General features: G+C 44.8%; 1 protein-coding gene across 1 annotated transcript in view; it reads left to right on the forward strand.

Annotated features, from left to right (window-relative positions):
- GRTP1 (growth hormone regulated TBC protein 1) overlaps positions 1-19,452 on the forward strand; it is a 43,407-nt gene extending 23,955 nt beyond the window's left edge. Inside the window, exons 6-8 of the mRNA XM_068112816.2 lie at positions 13,746-13,918; positions 17,904-18,089; positions 18,677-19,452. Coding sequence (XP_067968917.2) covers positions 13,746-13,918; positions 17,904-18,089; positions 18,677-18,748 — 431 coding nt within the window. The 3' untranslated portion in view covers positions 18,749-19,452. The remainder of the gene's footprint in view (positions 1-13,745; positions 13,919-17,903; positions 18,090-18,676) is intronic.
- The last annotated feature ends 6,122 nt before the right edge of the window (positions 19,453-25,574 follow it).

Raw genomic sequence — 25,574 nt, forward strand, 5'->3', positions numbered from 1 at the left:
TCCACAATGGATGATGAACATTTCACCTCTGAAGCACCCCTTACCAATCCAATTCCCCTCCCTACAATTTATTTTCATGCAGTCAAAAAGTACTCCTCTCTCTGGACACAAACGAGGCATACGGACAAGACGGCATTCCTCTATTCCTCCTCGTGTCTTTAAAGAGTGTGCTTCAGAACTTGCTCTCGTACTTGCTCGTTTGTTTTGTTTTTGTTTAAAAACCTAAACTTTTTCTTTCCTGGAAACTGTAAAGTATCTCGACAAACTACGATCAATTGTCGTACGCGTTTATTCACTCTGCCGTTCAAGGCCCGATTTACAGCAGCGCCATCCGAGCTCTGGCGTAGGGATACAACCCGGTCCCGGTGTAGGGATACAACGGTGAATATTTGCACTGCATACATGACATCCTCCCCTTTAAGTCCAAAATTACCAAGAGCAATACGTGCTAGATTTCCAGAATTGACATTTCAAAAGCAACATTTCCAAAACATGTGAAAATATGTGTGCAAACGGTTATGAGAATAATGAAAATATGTGAAAATAGAACATGTGTCAACGTGAAAAAAAACATCTTCAAAGATTCAACCGGTCGGGTGCTTTTCTCTCACGCATTGAGCGTCGCGGTGTACCAGTGGATACAGAGTCCGAGGTGATTCCTTTGGGTCGCGGTGTACCAGTGGATACAGAGTCCGAGGTGATTCCTTTGGTCTCCATGAAGGGTGTAGCGTTTGCAGAGGTTTCCGGGGCATCCGAGCCGGCTGGAGCGGCCACGACGATCTCCGGCAGTGGCGGGTCGAACTGTTGTCCTGACTGTGACGATGCTACAGGCTCCATCGACTCACAGTGACGGTAGGTTATGTGGTCCTGATGTCGACGAATTTCGCGGCCGTCCTGCAGGCGAATCACACTGGACAGTGGACCTGGCTTCTCGATGATGTCCCCCGTTAGCCACGTCGCACCTGCACCAAAATTTCGGGCAAACACTGGATCTCCAATGTTGATACATCGACTGTTGGACGTCTTATCGTGCACCAACTTTTGATTAAGCTGGCTCTGATAAACATTTGATGATATGTCTGGTTTGAGATTGTCAAGTGTCGATCTCAAGTGTCGTTTCATCAATAACTCAGACGGAGCTGCACCGGTTGTTGATTGTGGCGTGATGCGGTATTTGAACAGGAGACGAGACAGCTTTGTTTCCAGGGTTCCCTCCTGAAGTTTCTGCAATCCGGATTTGATGATTCCCACGGATCGTTCGGCCAAGCCATTTGAAGCCTGGTGATGTGGGCTGACAAACTTATGTTTGATGCCGTTCCGACGTGTGAACTTGGCAAACTCGGTACTGGAAAAACATGAACCGTTATCACTCACGATCATCCTGGGCAGACCATGAGTGGCGAAACAGCGTCTGAGTCTTTCGATGACAATGGCTGACGTAGTACCACGCGTCACATAGGCATCAATCCATTTTGTGTGCGCGTCCGTAATTATTAGAATCATGCTGCCGTTAATAGGCCCGGCATAATCGAGATGTAGGCGATGCCACGGTTCGCTGGGCCATTCCCAGGGATGCAGTGGCGCTTTCGCAGGTGTATTCCGGGTGCTCTGGCAGGGGTAACAATGTCGAACATGATGTTCGATATCAGCATCAAGATTCGGCCACCACACATAGTTTCTGGCGAGTGACTTCATGTTCACAATCCCGGGGTGACAGTCATGGATTTCATCCATGACCCTGGAACGCAGATTTTTCGGGATCACGACACGACATCCCCAGAGTAGGCAACCATTTTCCACGCTGAGTTCGTTTTTACGTGCTTTAAAAGCCGCAAAATCTGGGTCACCCTCAGGTAGCAAATGCCATCCAAGCTGTACAGCCTGGACAGTTCTGGACAGAACGGGGTCTCGTCGAGTATGAGTGCGGATCTGGCCGGAATCGACAGCACAATCTTCCAGATGATCCATCAGTGCGATAATGGATCCTGGTGTAGGCGAATCATCAACGGATTCTGGAAGGGGTAACCGACTCATGGCATCTGCATTTGTGATAGACGAACCGGGCTTATAACATATGGTGTAGTCATAAGCAGCGAGAAACAGGGACCAGCGGATGATCCTGGGTGGTAGTGTGTCAGATGTCGCCTTAGTTGGACCAAACAGACTGATCAGCGGCTTGTGATCAGTGCGAATCGTGAAATGATGTCCAAGAAGGTACTGGTGAAATTTGCCGACGCCGAAAACGATTCCCAATCCTTCCTTGTCAAGTTGGGAATAGTTTTTCTCTGCCGGGGACAACGTTCTGGATGCAAATGCAACCGGTCTTTCCGTACCATCAGGCATCACGTGTGATAATACACTCCCCACTCCATACCGACAGGCATCGCATGTCAGCACAAGATCCTTCTCTGGATCAAAATGAATGAGAACATTGGACGATTTGAGCAGATCCTTAGAGGTCTGGAATGCTGATTGTTCAGTAGACCCCCAGCTCCAGGAGACTCCTTTCCTCAAAAGCCGATAAAGGGGGCCCAAAACGTCGGTCACATTCGGGATGTAACGACCATAGAACTGAAGCAAACCTAGGTATGACTTCAATTCGGTCACATCTCGTGGAGCAGGAGCATCCTTGATAGCTCGGACTTTCTCATCTGTCGGGTGTAGACCCTCGGCGTCAATCGTATGACCCAGGTACGTGTCTGATGGCACCATAAACTTGCACTTGTCTCGACGCAAACGTAGGCCGGAGTCCGAAATCTTCTTCAGAACTCTCTCCAGGTTCTGTAGATGTTCCGCGTCCGTACGACCAGTAACCAGAATATCATCCTGGTAACAAATGACGTTGTGTTCGGCGGCAAACAAACTGTCCATGACACGCTGATAAATTCCAGGTGCAGATTTCACTCCAAAACTAAGTCGGTGGTACCTGTACAACCCACGATGCGTGTTGATGGTAAGATACTGTTTCGAATTCTCGTCCAAGCAGAGCTGTAGATAGGCGGATTTGAGATCGAGTTTCGTAAAAGTCTTGCCTCCCGTGAGACGAGCATAGAGGTCTTCGATCCTCGGGATTGGATATTTATCCAATGAAGAACACCTGTTCACGGTCATTTTATAATCTCCACATATGCGGATGGACTGGTCCGATTTTATGACCGGAACGATGGGCGCCACCCATTTGGCATATTGGATTTGCTCGATGATCCCCAGATTTTCAAGATGATCCAGTTCCTTGTCAATCCGCTCACGCAGGGCGAAAGGGACTGGGCGAGCCCTGCAAAATATAGGATTGGCATCCCGGTCAACCCTGAGTTTAGCCGTATGTCCTTTCAAGGTTCCAAGCTCATCCTTGAAGACATCCGGGTACGTATCCAGCACATTTTTGAGTGTGTATGCTGCGGTAGGAGAAACGTTGGCTGCCCGGAGTTGATGAATGCTTTCCCACTTCAGTCGAATTATGCTCAACCAGTTCCTGCCGAGTAAGGAAGGGCCCTTTCCAGGAATGACAATCAGGGGTAGGTGAAACTCACGGTTATCGTAGCCCACCGTGACGTCACATGTACCGCAGGGAACAATCTTCTCACCTGTATAGGTGGAGAGTCCATAGGTAGTAGGTTTCAGATGGGGTCGGTCAGCATCACTCCACAGGTTTGTGAAAACAGCATGGCTGATGAGCGAGATGGCTGCACCAGTGTCGACCTCCATTTGCAATGGTCGATTGTTGACGACAACATTGGCAAGAAGAGGGTCCCGCCTATGGTGAGAATCAATATGAAGCAGGTCATACGATTCTGAGTTGTCGGAAACAGAGCTCACCTGGTCAAGCTTGGGTTCCTCCGAACCGATAAACTGATGAATCTTGTCAGCAGCTTTTCCTTTTCCCGATTTGCGAGTGATGCAGGCTGGAGCAATATGGCCAGTTTTCGAACAGAAATGGCAGGTGGCATCTTTGAACCGACACGTCTCCGGAGGGTGCTTTCCGTTGCACCGAAAACAGTTGTTGTGGGTTTGCGACTGCACTTGCTTCTGACGAGGAGCCTTGTTCCAACGTTTTGGCTGAACATGATCCAACCGATTCACAGCAGGGCTGGTACCAGACGAGCGAGTGGCACCGATGCTTGTAGCGTTGCGTTCAGCACTTTCCATGGAAATGGCGGTGTCTCTGGCATTTTGGAACGTCAGTCTTCTCTCAGCAAGCAGGTGTCTACGAGTGCGGTCATCGGACATGCCAACCACCAGCAAATCACGAAGCATGTCATCGATCGTGTCCCCAAACTCACACAGATGTGACAGTTTTTTGAGGTGTGCAATGAAGTCTGCGATCGACTGACCTTGCTGCTGTCTGCACATGTAAAAATTAAGCCGACACAGGATGACTGAAGGAGATGGGTTGCAATGTTCCTTCAAAGCGGCCTTGAGCTCTGCATACGTGAGCTCCTGGATTGTCCGAGGCCGAACCAGGTTTTTAACGAGTGTGAACGTCTCACCTCCGCAAACGGACAGGAAGACGGCCTTCATCCGGCCTTCGGTCACGATGCCGTTCGCCTCGAAGTAGAAAGACAACCGTACAGAATACGTGTCAAAATCCCCCTCATGAGGGTCGAATTCATCGATATGGCCGAAAGATGTCATGGTCTAGATGTTTATCCTCGTCGCCATGTAAAGTATCTTGACAAACTACGATCAATTGTCGTACGCGTTTATTCACTCTGCCGTTCAAGGCCCGATTTACAGCAGCGCCATCCGAGCTCTGGCGTAGGGATACAACCCGGTCCCGGTGTAGGGATACAACGGTGAATATTTGCACTGCATACATGACAGAAACGTGCCTTACCGCAGTCAATTTTAAAGAAGGGTGATCATTCAAACCCTTCCAACTAGCATCCCATTGCTCTGGTTCACGAGTTATCAAACAGAGTGACCACTATATTCGTCATGGGTGTGTGTGTGTCTGTCTGTCTGTCCGCAGCATAACTACCCGATGATATCATCCGATCTTGATGAAACTTGGGTGAGAGGTTGATATCATGATCTCGTTGTGTCCTGCCTAGAGTGGGCGTATTGTGCCCATTGTGGGCGGAGCCATGCCCGAAAAAGATGTCTTTTTAGGGGGTAATCGATTTCAAGCTACATCTTCTCCAAGGGGTTTGGTGGAATCTGACAGGGGTTTCGATATTTGGTTCGGCCAATGTCATGTGTCTCGCCCCACGGAGCTGGATTTTTCATTTTCGCCCCAAGGTCAAGGTCACAATTTAGAAAAGTCGATTTTTGATGGTTTTATTACATTGTTCGCTTCCTGATACGGTGAAATGTCGTACATGATCTTATATTATCACATACATCATGAAATACAAGTTTTCCAACAAATTTCAGAATATTCGACCTTTGACCTTTGAAGGTCACAAAGGTCAAATTTTCCAAGTTGTTGGAATCGAACCGAATTTTCGGTATTGTGTAGCTAACTAACCTCATAACTGATTATACATTATTTTCTATCATTTCAATGTCAGTAACCTTCGTTTTGACATTTCCGGGCCAGCACCACACACAATTACGTACAGCTGGCTCTTAAAGGCCTGCGCACGCGGTGCATTGGGGCCCTTTGTAAATAGGCATGTACACCGCATGTCGGCGGCCGACACCTGCCACGTGGGCCCCCGACCCCCAGTCCAGGCCTGTTTCGGTTATAGTCCGTCCTTTGTCATTGAATACCGCTCGCTCGTGAACCATCGTCGTCTCCTGACCTGTTTATACTATTTCCAAAGTCTTTGATGTCTTTTCAATTCCCATTTTCTCAAGCATCTTGAATCTCACAGTCTTCTATATGACCATCAATATGGCTTTCACAAGGCAAGATCTACCTCCCTATTTCTGCTCCCAAGAACTTGCTGCTTGTGTACCTCAGCCATTAGCGAGACCATGGAATATTCGACAAGCCTCTACATCTCATGATTATTGTGCGGCCATTGGCAACTCAAGGGTGGACCGTTATGATGTTTGTTTCTTCCCCTCTACTGCCAAATTCTGTAACTCTTTATAGGCCATGGGCCAGGTAGGGTCCATCTGCACTCCCCCCCCCCCCCCCCCCCCACAACCCTCCGACCCCATGTTTTTCTGGACCATTGGGGTCCCCTGAGGTGGAAATCAACTGGTAACAGTTAATAAACTGGGACTCACTGTCCATTTGGGACCCATATTTGATGGTGCCCCCAAAACGCCAATTTTGTCATCGATGTCGTGCCATATTCAACGCTCTTATTTATTTCAGTGTCTGTGATGGTTAATATTGCTCCATAGCACAAGTTTATATATCAAAAGAAAGCTGATCATCTACTTATCATGATAAAATATCTATATGACAGATTTAAGGGTAACTTGGTTGGCATAACTGGGGTTGAATAGCGCAACCCCATTTTTTCCTAACGTAATGCGGAATCGACTAAAATATTTCAGCTTGTATGTAAAATACGGGTTCAAAATACCTGATATGCATAAATAGATATTTTTTTATCATTGTGCGTTATCTCAGCTTTCATTTGATACCATAAACTATCCCATAGCACCCAAACCCGTTTTGATACATCATGTCAAAAATACTACCGGTTCGTGGAAAAATGGTCGTCTGGTACTGGTATTAAGGTTCTTTTCTCAACCATCGAAGAAGCGCTATTTAAACGTACAAATTCCATTCATAATCACATTCCCCTGTTCACCGTGCCTCCCAAGACATAAGGAAGTCCAAGCAGCTTAATTATAACAAGGGTTTTATTTTCATCTGCACAGTTTTAGGTTACCCATTTGAACCCACCGAACAGTATTGTCATATTCATAAATGTAGAAAACTTCCAAATTTAAATGTAAGTTTGAAAATTTCACTGGAAACTTTTATTTGCCCTATAAAACACAAATTTATTCCCCTAGATATACAAAGAGCCCCAAATATCCTAACAATATTAATACTCAGTTTATATCCACCAGTTAAACACGTCATATCCTGTAAAGTAATAGTTGTAATAACTGTATTTAATATTCAACTAACACAAACGATCGAATTGGATTCTTGTCATCATCATGGTGATATAAACTTTCATTAATACTGTGAAGAACAGAATTTGACACATGTCAAGTTTATATGAAATAAGCCAAGTCGGGCTGTGCCTTGTTGCATGAATGTCCCTACACATTCGACCAAAGAGACATTACTCATCATAATCATTGTCACTGTCATCGACATCGCTCTCCAGTACATGCTCCATGTCATCAAATGTATTGTCAGTTGAGTCATCATCACTGTCAGTATCATCAGGTGTGACTTCAGCTATGTCAGCCAGCTCTCGTAGGAGTAGATCTCCTTCATGCCAGACAGGAACCAGGTTGTCATTCTCCTCTTCCCAGCCATGACCTTGGCTTGGCTTGGGAATCCTTGGTTTAAGAACATGCGCTCTCTTCCAAATTCCTACTTGATGATTGACCCTCCGAATGTGCTGTGTGAGGCTCCTCTTACATGGTGGAATATTGGCCATGTCAACATTGCCTGAAGGAAGACGACGTTTCTCTTTGGCACATAACTCATTTATGCGGATGAGTCTCAGATCGTCAACACTTGACACTTTTGATGTTCTACCATACACGGCACATGTGAAGCTGTTCAGTTCATCATTCAGCTCTCCTGGTATATGCCACGTATCTCCAAGCTTCTAGATCAGAAGGACTAGGTGGCCATTTCAACTCTGGAACGTTGGAGAAGTCATCCAGAATTGACAGCCGCACATGGTTACCTGCACTCTCTGTCATATCTCTTGATCCTAATTGGAAAGCATTCTTCACGACTGTATGGACGTCAATTGCTGTGCTGAAGACTATATATGATTTTCCCAGATCACAGAATGAGAGTCTTTCCTTGAAGGGTTCATGGTTTTCAAGCTTCAGTTTCAGTTTGCTTCCCCGGTAGTCAGGATTTGGGTATTTGCTGGTTTGTAGGTTTAGTGACGTACAATTGCCTCAGGTCAGATAGTTTAATTATCTTCTTGGCAATTAACATGTCCTTTTGTATGGCATCACAAACTATGTCGAAAGCCTTCCTGTGGGCTTCTTCTAATCCAAACTGATAATGTTGTGATTCTTCATCAGTACTTCGCCACTTCTCTGGCTTCTGCATATATTTCACACGACAACTTTTGTGGAACTTCGCCTCACAAGCAAAAAGATCATGAACTCTGATCCTCATTAGGAGCTTGTAGTCTTGTTTCTTCTCAGCCATATCTAGTACTGCCTTCCAACCATCATACTCAAACTGGCTCATCCCCTGGCCAGTCCACGTACCATGCACTTTCACCTTTTTTCGACTTTCCGAACTACAGAAAATACAGTCTGGCTTGAATAATATCTGGTCACCGGAACTACTACGACCCATTCGCTGAGTTGGGGCATCAGTCTTTTGAGATGTACTCGCAGTAGGCTGTTTCAGTCTGTCTAAGTTCATAGTGAACCGCTTGTAGCACTCCCAGTGGAAACCATGATGTTCGGCCAGAAAATCAAGGATCAACTCGCATGTATCTTTCATCATATGCGGAGATTCTGGGGGTTGTGCGAGGCGTTTTTCTTTGACCTCCTGCAGTTTGGCCAATTTATTTTCAGAATCCTTGAGTCTGGACAACAAACGCAGCTCTCCATATTTCAGTCCCTTCACATGCGCTATGCACACATGACTGGGAGACTGGTCCCTGTCACGTTTACGTTTCGATGGTGGTCGCTCCAGATGCTCCATGTTGTTACTTCACCTGGAAAGACACATAAACGTATCGATAAGTTCCAGTCTGGATAATACACAGCAATGAATTATTTATCTTATAAGTTAAATACTTATCAAAAGAAAATAGAATGGGTATGCACTTAAACTGAACTACTTAACATGCTTAATTGATGCGTCCTTTCGCTACAAGAGACACTGAAATAACAAAAAATGTGTATACAACCTCATGATCTCCATATAGGCCTATGCAGAATACAAACATTGGATGATCTGTCACATTGTGCAATTTTCATCAATATGCCTAAGAAAAGAACTGAAATGACCCACCGATCAACAATATATTAAAACAAGCATTCTGAGTATTGTGCTGCAATACATGTCCCCTACCAAAGTTCAAAGTGCCATAACTTTGCAAAAATGATCGAATATGCAAATTTATGCACGGTTGATGCTGGTTTTCAAACTTGATCTGAGGTTATGCTGAGACACGTGTGTCACGCCTCGCCGCGTTGATAAGCCCGCAAGGTCGCTCCGTGGAGCGGCCTGCACGTACTGCACTGTGTGAATTATATAATTACCAACCCACAGTCTGATGTACTAGCGATTCAAGAGATACCGTTAATTAAACGAAAATATTTTTAAAAATGGATATCTGCCAAACCACGTGCCCTATCGCAAATTCCAAAAGGACATTTAGTAGACTGACATGCTGAACAGATCTGTGAAGTTTCCCCTCGATTGGATCAAAAATGAGGGAGGAGCTCGGTTTTAAAGGTTCATGCTTAAAAACGTCGTAACTCTGAAACCATGTGACGCATGACTTCATGCTCGCTGACTTTTTTGTTCGTCATGGGTATGCGATTCTGCCTGCAAAGTTTGGCCTCGACCTGTCCAGCCATTGCAGAGAAAAAGGGGTTTTCGTGTTTTCACAGAAAAAACAATATGGCGGCCGAACCACGTGACCTGTGACGTCATAATTACCATTAAAATATTCTTCAGACCGAGTCCCCCCTACGGTGAAAATTTGATCTCAATCGGTCCTATTATTGCAGAGAAAATATTTTTTTAAAGGAAATTAAAACTTAAAATGGCGCTGAGTTAAGGATCATCGGAATTATCAGAATTCCCAAAGTTCAAAGTGCCATAACTTTGTCAAAAATGATCGAAACGTCGTGAAGTTCGAACTTGATCTGTAACTTATCATGAGGAAACCATGTGCCAAGTTTGAAATCATTAGCATTAAGCGTTTAGAAAAAAAAGTCCGGAAAACTGTTCTTTGCGTGACGGACTGGCGGACTGGCGGACTGGCGGACTGACGGACTGACGGACTGACGGACTGACGGACTGACGGACTGGCGGACTGGCGGACTGGCGGACTGACGGACTGACGGACTGACAAACGGAGGGACTGCGTGCAAACCTATAGTCCCCTCCCGTGTACACCTATAGTCCCCTTTGAGACCTATAGTCCCCTTTCCCAAGCCTCCGGTTTTGGGGCTTGGGAAAGTTTATGGTATCAAATGAAAGCTGAGATAATGTACAATGATAGAAAAATATTTATTCATGCATATCAGGCATTCTGAACTTGTATTTTACATATAAGCTGAAATATTTTAGTCGATTCCACATTACGCTAGGAAAAAATGGGGTACAGCTATGCATCCCCAGTTATTCCAACCAAGTTACCCTTAAAGCTGTCATATAGATATTTTATTATGATAAGTAGATGATCAGCTTTCTTTTGATATACAGTATAAACTTGTGTTATGGAGCAGTGTTAACCATCACAGACACTGAAATAAATAAGAGCGTTGAATATGGCACGACATCGGTGACAAAAGCAGTGTTTTGGGGGTACCATCAAATATGGGTCCCAAATGGACAGTGAGTCCCAGTATATTAACTGTCACCAGTTGATTTCCACTTCAGGGGACCCCAATGGTCCAGAAAAACACGGGGTCGGAGGGTTGTGGGTGGGGAGGAGGGGGTGGTGTTGGGGGGGGGGGGGGTGCAGATGGACCCTACCTGGCCCATGGCCTATTTACCTTCTCATGTTTTTTCCAAACACTTATGAGCTTCCCCTTTTCAAAAAGCAGATTTTTACTTCCTTAAAAACTCTTAGACTATTCTCTCTTTTTTCACTTTTCTATCAATGCAGTTCTTTTATTTAAGGCCTGGCCCCGATGAGGACTATACAGGGTGGTCCAGAAAACTTGGGCACATTTTGAAGAACAATACCTGCGACAAAGAACTAAGTTTATTATTGTTCTTTGGTGCAAAACAAAACATGATTACTCGTAAATGGATGTGACCGCTTCAACATGCACAGGCATCACGTGATACGCAACAGGGTGAGGTGCATTACGTGATATGGATCGGGGTGAGCTTTGCTCACTGTGCTGCACGCGTTTGGCTTTGCATTAGTTTAGTTCATTGTGAATTAGATGCCCTAATATAACGGAGGATATCGTGAGACAGACAATTTGCGCTGTATGCTTGTATTCTGTATCTGGAAATTCGGCTGAAGTTCACAGACAACTTGTCAAAGAATGTGGCGCCGACACAATTGACAGAAGAACCATCGGCAGAATAAACAAGCAGTTTGATGAAACCGGCGACATTCTTCCAAAACAGTCACCAGGTAGGCCTCATACTGTTCGAACTGAGGAAAGCAGAGCGGTCATTCAACAACAGCTCGATAGTAACACACCTTTAGCAACTCGTCGTTTATCAAACGTCACCAACATAAGCCGATCATCGATTTGAAGAATAATAAAAGACCTTAATGCAAAACCATACATACCCAGATTAATTCACCAACTATCTGAGGATGATTTTGACAGGTGCGTTGAGGCATGTGAGACATTGCTTGGGTTAATGGATATGGACAATGATTTGCAGAACAGGATCTTGCGGTCAGATTAATCCAAGTTTACTTTATCTGGTTCTGTGAATTGTCATAACAGCATGACATGGGCAGTAGACAACCCATGATTTACTGTTGAGCACAACGTCCAGTATCGAGCTCGTGTGTCCGTCTGGGCAGGCATTTCTTCTGCAGGCATTGTTGGACCAATATTTTTTGAAGAAAATGTGAATGCTGCAAATTACCTTCTAATGTTGGAGCAGCATGTATTTCCACTCAATGATGGCCAAATGTGGTTCATGCATGATGGTGCGTCTGCTCATTATACTGCCAGTGTACGCCAGGCCCTTGATTTGAACTTTACAGACAAATGGATTGGCCGCCGTGGTCCGGTTGAATGGCCGCCGCGGTCTTGTGATTTAACAACACCCTGTGATTTTTTCCTTTGGGGTTTCCTCAAACACAAAGGGTATGCAAGGAATCCTACGACTCTTAGAGACTTGAAACAATTCATCCGTAATGAGACTGCTGCCTTAACGACTGAAACATGCAGAACTGCGTGTCAGAGTGCAGTTTGAACATTTGAACTGATCTGTTTCATGTATATTAGACTGATTAGACTGTTTAACGAGTAATCATGTTTTGTTTTGCACCAAAGAACAATAATAAACTTTCTTGTTTGTTGCAGGTATCGTTCTTCAAAATGTACCCAGGGTTTCTGGACCACCCTGTATAGATCCTGACAGGAGCCTTCAACATTAAAAAAAAAAAGCATTCACTCTGGTAGAGATACATAGGGAATCTCAAGACAGAAATAGTGTGAGGTGTCCGAAAGGGGACCGCAGGATCAGAAAGGTCCCAACTCCTCTGGCAGGGAAACAGTCCATTACGTTCCATTTCTGGTCGGAGGGGAGGGTGTGGCTTTGGCATAGGCATGGCGTGGCTTTGGCTGTAGCAGGAGCAAGCAAAGCACACAGATCTTCTCAGGAGCATTCGGGCTTCCCTTTGGTGCTTCCATACTTTATCCCCTCGGGCCTGGGACTCATCAATGATGCACCATGCCCCTCCCCTCTCATTCCCTATTGGCCAGCGGCTGTCTGTGGGTGGGGCACACCCGTTTGTGACCCTTGTGGTGCCAATGCCCCAGCAGGCTTGGTTGGCTTTACTCGTAAGTTTGTTTTTCCCACCTATATTTGCGCTCAGGGCCTGGCGAACATTAAAAAGATACATTCTAAAAGGAAAATCGTCAAATAAAGGTCAAAAGGGATGCTAATTTTCGACAGACGTATGAGGAGGGGTGGATGGTGTTTAAACTACACATAAAAGTGGCGCATATCTCATATCACATTTAATTGCATTATGGTTATGCTAAACATGCATTAAGGAAATATATACGCTATAATGAACCTCTTTAACCCACTAAGAGTCATTTCCCCAAAATTAGTATGGACCATGTGTTTGAGTGGGTTAGATTTACTCTTGTATTATATATCTGTGGGGGTAAGTCACATGGTTAAACATGTACTGAGGAGGCAGTGAGTGGAAACCTTGTAAGCAGAATAGGGTATGATTGTTATGTAAAACCTGTAACAGGCGATGCCAGGTGGATAACTTGTGGCACCTGGCACTTTAAAAGGACACATCGACTGTTTGGTTGGTGGACCGCAAGCCATGGCGGTATAGTTGGCTGTGGAGCCTTGGAGAGGGGCAGAATGCCAGAGCACGTGGCATCGCCCACCAGAGCTGGTGGCCAATGATGGCAGTACATTATTGAATTGTTTCGCATCCGTGGAGGTATTAGACCTCTGGTTCAGATTGATCTGTGTCAAGAGACCCCTCTAATGCAACAATATTTTTCGACACAGATTGGTGAGTTATCACTGGTATCCCGGCAAAATCTGAGAAATCCCTGCCTGAGCCTTCATGGGGAACTGCATCACCTACGCAACCACATTCCCTAGTATAGTAAAGGCCCAAACCTGCAGCCATGAGTTACATGCGAGAAAAGGCAATTGTAACAATGCTCTCCTGTACTTTGAAATTTGTTAAAATAAAGTATCAATATGCAGTTTTGCCTTACGATATAAGAACATGTACTTTCTGAGGCATATTTGTTCTATTTAACAGACTTCTATACACCAGCAATGGTGGGGCTCAAGACTGAGCTCAATGTTCTGACAGAGTTGGTAAAGAGAAAGCTTCCAGCACTTGTAAACCACATGGAGAAGCACAGTGTGGCTTGGGTGCTTGTTTGCTCACGCTGGTTCCTTTGTCTCTTTGTGGATGTACTTCCAGTGGAGGTGATATGTACTGAGCTTTTATTTGAAACATCCAACCAGATATTTTGCATGATTGTAGTCATGATAGTCCCATGGTGTGCACCAATGTTTTCACCACCCATGTCTGTTTTTGAAGCATCTTCTCAACCTACCATCTTTCTTCATTCATTAGATAACAAGTTTCTGCTTTTGGTTATTTTGATTTTATTTTTTTTAATTGCATGATCATGTTCAAAATTCCATTTTGTAAATATATTTTGTTAAAAGCAATGGTAATAGAAAGGTAACTGTTGTTAGTATATTGTCTGAAAATAATTTTATGACCATCCACCTTCAAATCATCCTCATAAGCTTGAAAGAAAAGAAACTCTCATCATGTACCATTTATTATAACACAAGCGAGGTAACCGTGCTATGCATGGGTGGGAAGCCAGAAGCAAACAAACAATGCGGAAACGGTGAATGCTAAACCATGGAACCAATAAATTCCACATTCCTGTGCCACCTTCAGTCGAACGTCAGACATGGGCAGCAGGTTCGTGAAGGACTTGGGCAAAAAACGTAACCCGTCTGAATGGTTCTATACCCAGTCAATGGTGAATCTGCATATGGTGACTCCAAAAGTGTCACGGTTAGAAAGCAGAAACCCTCACGTCATTTCTACATTAATTTAAACTCTATATCTCTATTTTCATTCCACACAGCATAATTCCCATCTATATAATAATAGCGCAAGGACTCGACTTTGTTATCCCTTTTACGCCGCACCCAGTGACCCGATGCCCACGGCACTAATGGATTTACGATCTACGAACCGCGCTCTTTGTTTATCACATCCAGCCATACTCGAAAAATCTGAATTAGTCGACGTTGGGGCCCAAAAGCATCCGATTAACTGCCGATACGACGCCATCTTACGACGCCATCGTATTGGCGTCTGCTGGGCGAAGGCGAAGCAAGCCGTCCGCTGATTGGACAGGCGAAGGCGAAAGCAAGCCGTCCACTGAGTGGACAATCCAGAGCATGCATTTGTGCCGGTGTCGGCGATCGTTGTTCATATACACACTCTTCATTCTCATCTTTCTTCCTAACTCTTACTCGGACAAGCAAATCCCCTATTCCATCCATAATGGTACACTCTATCCATACACCACATCCTCCCTTCCGTGGATGTTCCACGGGTTTCGGCTAGTCATACATTAATACTATAACAAAATACTGTTAAATCACGATTGTATTGAGATGCAGGCAGTCCTTGCTTAACGTTGTAGTTACGTTCTTGAAAAGTGCGACTTTAACCGAAACGACTTTAAGCGAATCCAATTTCCCCATAAAAATTAATGTAAATAGGGGGGGTTAGGTTCCCGATCCTTTTTTTTTTTTTCACCAGACACAAGGCATTTGAAGTTTTAATAAGTTAACTATGTACTGTACTCACCGATGATGATAATGAAGCTTGTTTGAGGAGGTGGAGTCACTGAGATTATGAAGAGGCAGAATCGTCCACCTCTCCCTCGGATTATTCCTTCAGATCTTTTTATTGGGGTTATTATGCATTATTATGCAAATTAGCGTGTCTATTGAAACGCTCGAACAGAACCCTGGTGTTGGGCTAGCGGCTAGGGTGCCAGCTTAGGATCCAAGGATCCTGGGTTCGAATCCCGGTCGATCGCTGAATTAACGCCAAGGGGGTTGACTCAGCCTGTCATCCTTCCGAGGTCGGCAAATTGAGTACCAGTTCACTGGTAATTCCCTGATTGTCGTAAAAGGTGACAAACAGGGTTGGCGGAAGGAAGGGCATCCGGCCGTAAAACATTGCTTCAAAAAGGGGACCAAAAAACAACAACAACCACGGTCCCCGAAAAAGGCCAACCCCCGCTTTGCGGGGAAAAAATGGCCTCTAAACGGTTTTTTTATTTTTTATTTTTTATTGTAACGCTCGAACCAGCCTTGGGTTGCAACGAAATTTTCTTTTTGAGAAATTTCACCACCTTCACTCTTCAAATTGTCAAACAAACTCTTTGCTTTCGCTTGAATCACAAGGAAACCTATGGGAATATTTCTCTGATTCTGGTCAACAATCCAAACCGAGAGGAATCGCTCCATGTTCTCCATCAAACTACTTCTGCTCATACTAATCTTCGTAGCACTAATGGGTGTCGCAGCTTGAGCACTCGCATGAATCGTATCTACATTCTTGCAAATTTGTACGGACTGGAGTCTGCGGAAGCCTAAGCGTCAGGCCAATGTCCATGGCTCGGTCTCTTCCATCAAACCACCTTAATACATCGAGTTTTGTATTTAAGCTAGTGCTTTTTCTGCCTTTCTTAGCACTACACTCACTTGCTGCACGCTTTGGCGTAATTACAAAGTTTGTAGATGCCTACTTCAAAACGTAAGAACGCCACGCAGCTAAGTACGGTAGCTACTGTTCCCTACACTTTACGATGCGTGGCAAAGTAGGGTTTTCAACACTTTACGATGCATGGCAAAGTAGGTTTCCCGACACTTTACGATGTGTGGCAAAGTAGGTTTCCCGATACTTTACGATTGGTGGCAAAGTAGGTTTCCCGACACTTTACGATGCGTGGCAAAGTATGTTTCCCGACACTTTACGATGCAGTGCTGTAATATGTATGGGTAGACGCCGTTATAACGAATAATAGCATGACGTTAAACGAAAATGTGCGCTAATTAATCTGCAACTTAATAACGAAACGACTTAATGCGGTACGACGTTAAGTGGGGGTTGCCTGTATTATCAAAACAGCCTATTGTTGTCATCTGTTCACTTCTGGATTCAGCGCAGTTCGGTATCGAGTCAATTTCAAAATCATAATTTTATTGAGGAATTTATGAAACCTCCTACATCCTCTGGGTCCCCCGAACAACATCCTCTGGGGCCCCAAAACGTTTCGCAGGAAGTTTGGCAGGGCTAGTCCCAAAACTGAGGGAGTAGTTTCGGGATGAACAGGCAGACACTGCTGTTTTATAATATAGATCCAGTAAACCCTTTAACACTACCTTGTCATTTATAAACATCAGATGTACATGTATTCAACTCTCAGCACTTTAAAGGTGCTTTCTGTAATGCTACAAATTGGTGAGAACTTGTTTGTTGCCTCCTGGCTTGTAAGATAGAGTGTAGCTGAGAATGAAAATGAATGAATGAATGATCGTTTTAAGGCCATTTTCCCCACTAGAGTGGGGGTTAGCCTTGCGGGCCCCATGACAATCATCATGGTTTCCTTTTTGAGGCAATGTTTTTATGGCCAGATGCCCTTCCTGACGCCAACCCTTTAGTCGCCTCTTACGACATGCAGGGATACAGTGCACCTATTCTAAATCGGGGTACACACCGGGATCATTCATCCCAGCAAGCTTGTACTCAATTTGCCGACCTCGGAAGGATGACAGGCTGAGTCAACCCCCCTGGTGTTAATTTAGCAATCAACTGGGATTCGAACCCAGGATCCTAGGATCCTAAGCCGGCACCCTAACTGCTAAGCCAACACCAGGATAAGTGTAGCTGAGAATGCTGAATATTAATCAAAAAAGCCTCAAAACCTTTGAGTGTTGTTGATGTGATGCTTGCATCGTACTTTGAAAGGCTTTCCGGAACTCGTGCAGTGAAGTGCACTGTGGAGCCTGAGGAAGAGTGCTGAATACAAACGCTTGGCTTTCTAGAGCCTCTCCATTTTTATAATTTGTGTTAAATGAGCGGGGTGGTGGGGGACCAACATTCATGAAAGACAAATAAGGTTAAAATCTTTAAATTATTTAAGGCTCATGTAAAAGTACATATGCAGGAGAAATTTTAATTTTACTTGAATTGCAAGGACTTTCAGAGATAATTGGATATGGAATTTTAATTGAATACTCATGGGAATAACAAGCAAGACAACCCTGATGTTCAGATATTTTGGTTAGTGTTGCAAAGTAAAGAATGTATATTATGCACATTCCATGTATTCTGTTCTGAGAATTCCTTTGCATTATCCTGCAGACTGTATTCCGCCTATGGGACTGCCTGTTTTATGAAGGTTCAAAAGTGATGTTGCGTGCTGCCCTGGCACTCATGTTGCATTTCCGCACTGCTTTGCTGGAGTCGGCCTCATTTTCTGCAATTGTCTCCACCTTCCGTTACCTCCCTCAGAATGACTTTACTCTGAACTGTCACACTTTCATGCAGGTAGTTGTGGTTTAACTCTGAAAGATTTCAGCCTGCCCATGTCTGAATTTGTGATTTTTACATTTGCTTAAAAATTGGCATTTGGTTTTGTTTAATTTGCCTTGCTTTGTCCTCTGTAAAGGTATCTATTTATCTACATGTTGCACTACCTTGGTATATAGCTCATTCATTCTCAGATTAGTTGAGTGCATTGATTTGGTACTGGTTCTGAGATTTACTGTAATATATATATATATATACCCCATGAGACTCGGTATTATTAAATGATCGGTTGTTTACTATTGTGATTAATGAAAATTGTTGTATTCTGAAGTATACGTTTTTATACCCGATTTAAAAACTTAATGTTGTCAGGTTTGTATTAGTCTGGATATCTGTGATTGCTACCATTGAACTTGAAGTTTCCGACACATCGTTGATTGAGGGGGAAGGAGGTGGAGGTGTGGTGGGGGGGGAATACCTGTGGTTAAAACTTTTTTTGTTATTGATGTAATTTATTTGCCCGTTTTTTAATTTATTTTTATTTAAGGCATGTACGTTTTTAAACCAATGTTCTCATTATCTGTTCTTTGCCCAACCCATCTTAGGCAATATTTAAAGAGCCAGGCAGCCTTCCGCTATCTACCATCGATCATTTGCGACAAAGCTGTCGAGAATGAATTTTGGCAAATAATTATCCTCCAATCTTCCAATGATACACTACTACAGATATCGATGAAACTGATATGTACACGTTTGCCTTGGTTTGTATGTCCTCCGTTCAAAACTCTTGCCTTTTAAAATGTAATGCCAGGTGGGCAAGGAATATGTGAATGCAACAAAGTGTTGTCACTTGTTTTTGTTGTTAAATCCTCTTTTGGTGCTTTTATCAAGAAAACATATTTTCCAAACTGTTTTTTTAACTTCAGATCATTTCCTTCATAAGACAGCTTTCCGCTTGGTCTTGAAACCACACTTACTGTTTTCTATTTTTTTTGGCTGTGGTTCAAAGTTTCCATAATCTGGTTTTATTCTATTTGGTTGTTATTTTTTAGCTTACACTTTGGTTTTTATTGTACCATTGATTACAATTTTTAATGACTGCTTTTGCTCCTCATACAAAAAAAGAAGAAGAAGATGATCAAGTTCTCACTGACCAAAGACGACTTTATTGAGGATTGTCATTAGGAAAGTCCTTTCTCCTACACTGTCTCTGCCATCTTCTTGTTGACTTTGTACTAATCAAGACTTTCCAATTAATATCAGAATGCTTTTGTGTAAATCTAATTTAGATGTTTATTTAGAATCTCTATCTGTTTGAAGACAATAACTGATGTAAAAAAGTAGTTTTCAATGGAAATAAATCAACAATATTTATGATTGATGACAGTTCTCAGGCTATTTATTTTGTCTTTTAACTACGGTATGATTTAGAATGAATATTGACTTTGATAAAGCTCAACACGTGCATTGTTATTTTGTTCTTATGGTGTTTGTCAGCATTAAACTGGCCAAGTTGTTAGGCTAAAGCTGGTTACACAACAAAGTATTTGTTCATGCAAATCCTGAGCTTATACCTGAGTTACACCACGGTATTTGCTGTCGACACCACGGAGTCTACACCACGGTATTTGCTGGGTCTTTGCTCAAGAGTTTCCTCAGATTCACCTCGCATTCAACTACGTTGCATGAGACTTGTCCGTGGATCACCTCCTTTGGCTGAACACAATATTCGCACTGTATCCCCACAGGTCTGATACTCCTCGAGTCAGGGTGAGCTGGACTGTTCAGTGGAGTTGTCTGTAACAATCACCTAAAATGGTAGATTCCATCCATGTTTTAAATTTGAACCAATTATAAATGCAAGAAATTATGTAAATATGCTCGATATTTTCACGTAACGCACTGGTGCCCATTATGCATATGTATATCAGCCTGTCTCCTGCACAGCAGAAGACGTAGTTTTGTAATAATTTCTGTCTATCTGTGTGTCTGTCCAGGCCGTAACTTTTTACCATTTGAGCTATTGTCATCAAATTTTCACCAAAGCTCTATTATGATAATACGGAGAAGGCAAATTAATAATTGTCAAAAGGTCAAATGTCAGCGTCACATAAAATCAGCAATTTTCATCCAAGTGACCTGAAATTTCAATTTATCATTTGAGTTTTGTCATCAAATTTTCACCAAAGCTTTATTATGAGAATATTCAGAAGGCAAATTAATAATTCGGACAAAAGGTCAGCGTCACATAAAATCATCAATTTTAATCCGATTGACCTGAAATTTAAAAAAATTGCATATTGGGTCACTGAATTGGTTTACCAATCAAAAGCTATAAGCCAATTTTTGTATAGATCAAAAGGTCAAAGGTCAAGGTTGTGCAAAATCACCAATTTTCACCCCTATTGACCAGAAATGTAATGAATTTGCATATCGGATCACTGCATTGGTTCACTAATCAAAATGTAATAGTTGATCGTTTTTTTAGGTCAAAGGTCAAGGTTGCATAAAATCATCAATTTATGTCCAATTGACCTGAAATTTTAAGAATTTGCATGTTGGGTCACACAATTGGTTCACCAAACAAAACCTAGAAGCTGATTTTTTATATTTTTATTTTTTATTTTTTTCTTAATAGATCATAACCTCCTCAAAGGTCAAAGCTGCATAAAATCATAAATTTTCATTTTGTATTTTCTTTTTACTGTTTTCATTATTTTAAGCATAGGGAAGGAGACGAAGACGTCTGAATACAAACGGATGCGAAAGGGCATTGCATCAATATTCACGGCATCATTTTTTTTAATGCCGTGAACATTGATGCATCACGGGTGATGAAGGTTGTGGTCATGTTTCATCAGAATTGTGTTTCTGAGAGAAAAGCAAATGCATATTTTGGAAGGGGGAGGGATGTGAGAGGTGAGGAGAGAGGGAGGGGAAAGATATGCTACATATACATTTGGGGGGGGGGGGGGGTGGGGGTGGCTTTGACAGGCCCCTCCGTTTTGGGGGGGGGGGGGGGGTGAGGAAGAGAAATACAGTGGGGCCCAGGTATAAAAAGGAAATTGTAATACCCTCTCCCGGTCCCCCACACCCTCACATGAGGCTGTGGTCACATAGCCTATGTTACCCCCTCCCCCTCCCTCCCCAGCCAAAGTTGTATTTGTATTTGTACACCGAGTAAAGTATATGTGTTTATAGCTGGAGTACCCAGCGTTGCTGAAGTTAAAAATAAACATTAACATATTTTAAATGAGGGCAAATATTATGCAAAAACAATTACATCCAAATCAGAATCCATCACAAATGTCAAATCATCATTTCAACCTTGTGTTGAATATATTGTAACGGATTTGAGAAGTGTAACGGATTTGAGAAGTGTAACAATTTTGAGAAAGTGTAACGAATGTGAAAAGTATGGTTTTGTTGTGTGTAACTGACCCTCGTAATGTAAAGAATGGTCGCAGCTCGTCCTCTTAGTTAATTCCATAAACCTACACACAGGACACCATATATCCTTTTAAATAGTTAGTCCCTTATTCTCTGTGTAGGCTAAGGATGTGTTTCCCACTAGTTTGACTCTTCATTGCACCGAATTAAATAAGAGTAGGCCCTCCGACGCCCCATGGCAGCTTCCAAGTGCCAGGTTTGCACTTTGCTGCAATTGGCTCTTTAGGCACTTTGCTGCATTTTCAGCTGCCGTCCACTTTGCTGCATTTGACTCCATTACGCACGAGGTAACGCCGAAGAAGAAAGGCGGGTCTCCACCTCGTCATAGAGGGGAGGAGTAAGGCGGCCCCGCTCATCCAACCCAGAACGAGGGGTTTGGCTTGAGAGGGCGGAGAGAGAACGTTTGGGGAACGTTCGCAAAGGGTGAAGGGCGGGGCCTAGATAACCCGCTGCGGGACGCTCCCAAGAGGAGATGAGCTGAGAGGAGGGATGAGTTCTGGGTCCAGGAGATGAGCAGGTGTGACCAAGCCGCCGTGAGACGTGCCGCGCTGCAGGAAAAACGGACCGGGGCAACGCAAGGAGTGCACGAGGCAGCAGTACGGAGAAAGGAACTCCGCCCGCGCAGTTTGGGACCAAAGCTCGGCTTCTTGACGGCGGTGCCTTCTGGCCCGACCGTGCCCAGTACCCGCTGAACCTTCCTTGCCTCTAAAAGCCACCCATCTCCAAGCCATTCCTTCCTGCCTGCATTTCCCCGTGTAAGTGTGATCGTCCGTCTGTCTTTAACGTTGTCCTGGGGTTTATTAATTAAGCTTGTATAGGTAAGCTAATGATTTCACTGTGTGTCTGCTCCTTCCATTTTCTGTATATAACCAACTGCTCTCTTTGCTTTGGCTTGTGAAAATAATTAATAAAACCTGTTATTCCTCAGTACGTCTTCTTCTTCCTCTTTACATTCGGGCGCTTTAGAGTTTTCCACATTGAATATCTGTGGCGTGATACGGCCAACGTTTGGGTGAATCGGGGAAACTGTTAGGTCGCGGTGCCTCCGCTCGGCAAACATACCATCCTTAACCGCGAACAGTAACAATTGGTGTCAGGAGTGGGATTCGAGGCCCGAACCAAATTTTTAAAAACATCTAGGAAAACATTTGGTCAAAATTTGGAGCTGCTGGAAATTTGTGTTGTTTTAAAGCAAAACCCGAATTTTGAAATCGCGCCATGGCTGGTCAAGGCGACGGGATGTCGGTGGGAGAGATAGACGGGGTAGAATCGACCCAGGACCTCGGGGAAATGTATGTGGATGAAAGAGACGAGGAGAACATTGGCAATGTGGTTGAGGGGGTATCAGGCGCACAAAATGGCGCTCTCGCACATGGCTACGGCGACCGCGCCCGCGACCGTAGCAGCGCCACCGGTGGATTTGAACCTTTTTATGCTGCAAATGGGGGCCTTATGGACAAAATGGGTAAGCAATTAAGGGACGAAGCGAGGGCTGATAGTGAGCGATTGGGGGGTGAAATGGGGGGCAAAATGGGAGAAATGGGGGAACGGCTAGAAGCTAAATTTGAGGGTTTAGACAAGAAATTTGAGGGTTTAGACAAGAAAGTTGAGGGTTTAGACAAGAAATTTGAGGGATTAGACAATGGGATAGAGGGGGTGAAACATGGGTTAACGGGGGTGGAAAATAGAATGGCTGCCCAGGAGAATCAGATAGAGGGGGTGAAAAATGGGTTAGAGGGGCTAGAAAATAGGATGGAAGACAAATTGCGGGCAATAGGGGAGCAATCCGCCTGGGAAATCGAACAGATGGGGAACCAGATAGAGGAGGTGAAAATCGGGTTAGAAAGTAAATTGGATGCTCAGAGGAATGAATTGGGACAGATGAGGGTGGCATCTACAAAAGAGATGGAGGAGATGAAAGAGGAGATACGACGAGGTGTAAGTGAGGAGGTCTCGGGGGTACGCGAGGAGGTAAAGCGAGGTGAAAAGCGTATAGAGAAAGAGGTGAGAAATGGGACGGCAAAGTTACAAGGGGGCATAGAGGACCTGACGGAGGAGGTGGAACAGCTGACGGTGGGACAGACGGAGTTAGTGGAGCAGGTACAAAAGAACACTGCGGTACTAGGAGGTTTAAAAGCGACACAGGAAGACATTAAAAATGAATTAATAGCGACACAGAGGGAATGTCAGATGGTACGTGAGGGACTGACAACGAGGTTGGACGAGGTGACAGAAGTAATGGAGACGAAGGACCGAGAGGTGAGGACGCACATAGAAACGGTCAAGGTAGCCTTAGAGGACGAAATTGAGGAGACACACCGGGAAATAAAAGAGGTGAAGCAAAAATTAGAGAAGGTGGAAGAAGGGGTGAGTGAAATTAAGAAGAGACGGAGGGAAACTAAGAGAGAAATACAGGGGAGGTGATGGAATATGTGCAAGGTCGGTGCTCGAATCATGATGGTGTGCTTGCTAACCAAATAAAGAGTTTGCAGGTGGCAGAGGAGGTGCGGAGACGAGGTGCCAAGGTGAGTGGCGATATATTCGGAAATGTATATGATGTGAGGGGAGCTTCAGTCGGCTTGGGGGTTGATTTGGATCCGGGTGTTCGTGAGAGGCCGTTGGTGAAGTGTGCGACAGGTACGGTGTGCGAAGGAGGAGGTGTGCGAGAATGTCCGACTCTGGGGTGTGTGAGGAAAAAGTGCGCGCCGAGGAGTGAGTGTGCTGTCGAGAGTGAGTTGGTCGTAGCGCGTGTGCGAGGGGGCACATGGAAGCGCGGAGTGGTGAGTGTTACGGAGGGAGTAACGAGAGAGTGTGCGCAAGAGGATGCGCGAGAAAGGTGTGTAACGGATGGGTGCATGGGGAAAGAGTGCGCTGTCAAGAGTAAGGGAGAATGCACACCTGTGAGGAGTGTTACAGAGGGTGTAACGAGAGAGTGTGCGCAAGAGGGTGCGCGAGAAAGGTGTGTAACGGACGGGTGCATGGGGAAAGAGTGCGCTGTCAAGAGTAAGGGAGAATGCACACCTGTGAGGAGTGTTACAGAGGGTGTAACGAGAGAGTGTGCGCAAGAGGGTGCGTGAGAAAGGTGTGTAACGGATGGGTGCATGGGGAAAGTGCGCTGTCAAGAGTAAGGGAGAATGCACACCTGTGGTGAGTGTTACAGAGGGTGTAACGGGAGAGTGTGCGCAAGAGTGTGTGCGAGAAAGGTGTGTAACGGACGGGTGCATGAGGAAAGAGTGCGCTGTCGAGAGTAAGGGTGAGTGCGCGACCGAGTGTGGAGGTGAGAGTAGTAAGAGTGACACGGAGCGTGAGTTGGTTGTGGCAGGTGAGAGAGGATGTACACCTGGAATGGAGGGATGCACACCTGGAATGGTAGAACACGTATGGGAATGCACGCTAGAGTTGGTCGTGAAGCACGTGGTTGGGTGTGCGAGTGAGAGCACACCTGTGATTGTCACAGAGGAGGTGACCGAGAAGGGGGTGCGAAGAGGTGTGTTGGTGAGGTGTGCGAACAATGAGTGTGTGCAAAGGTGTGAGGTGGTCAGGTGAGTGACCAAGTCGGAGCGCGAAAGAACGAGAGCAATAGCGAAGTACGTGGGGTGTACGGGCGGCGTTGGAGCACCGAGCTCGGTGAGGGTGAAAGGGGTAGCGTATGCGTGTGAGCATGCAAGTGGAGCATCGACGGTAACCGGGTTAGAGGTTAGAGCGACTTATAGCCGAATCGGGCCCTCGGTGCGTGCCGGGTTTCGCGTGCCGCGAGGACCAGCGGGGATCCGAACCACGGCGGGTTCGAAAGGCCCGCCGTACGTGATCCACGCTGGGCCGCGCTTGGAACGACCGCGTCCGTGCTCCGCTAGGCGGAACGGGCAGTCCGATAGGAAGGGTCGTCATGGCGACCCCTTTTTGTTGAGGCGTTCCGGCAGGTCGAGATGGGGCCATTGGATGGCTCCGTGCCGAGGTGGTGCGTGGGATCTCGGCCCGGGTAAGCGTCCTTCCCTGCACCGAGTGCCGGACGCATCCAGCCGCCGGCACCAAACAACCCGCATTCATTGCTCG

The sequence above is a fragment of the Myxine glutinosa genome, chromosome 4 (genome assembly GCF_964187855.1).
Source record: "Myxine glutinosa chromosome 4, kmMyxGlut1.1, whole genome shotgun sequence".
Taxonomy (NCBI): domain Eukaryota; kingdom Metazoa; phylum Chordata; class Myxini; order Myxiniformes; family Myxinidae; genus Myxine; species Myxine glutinosa.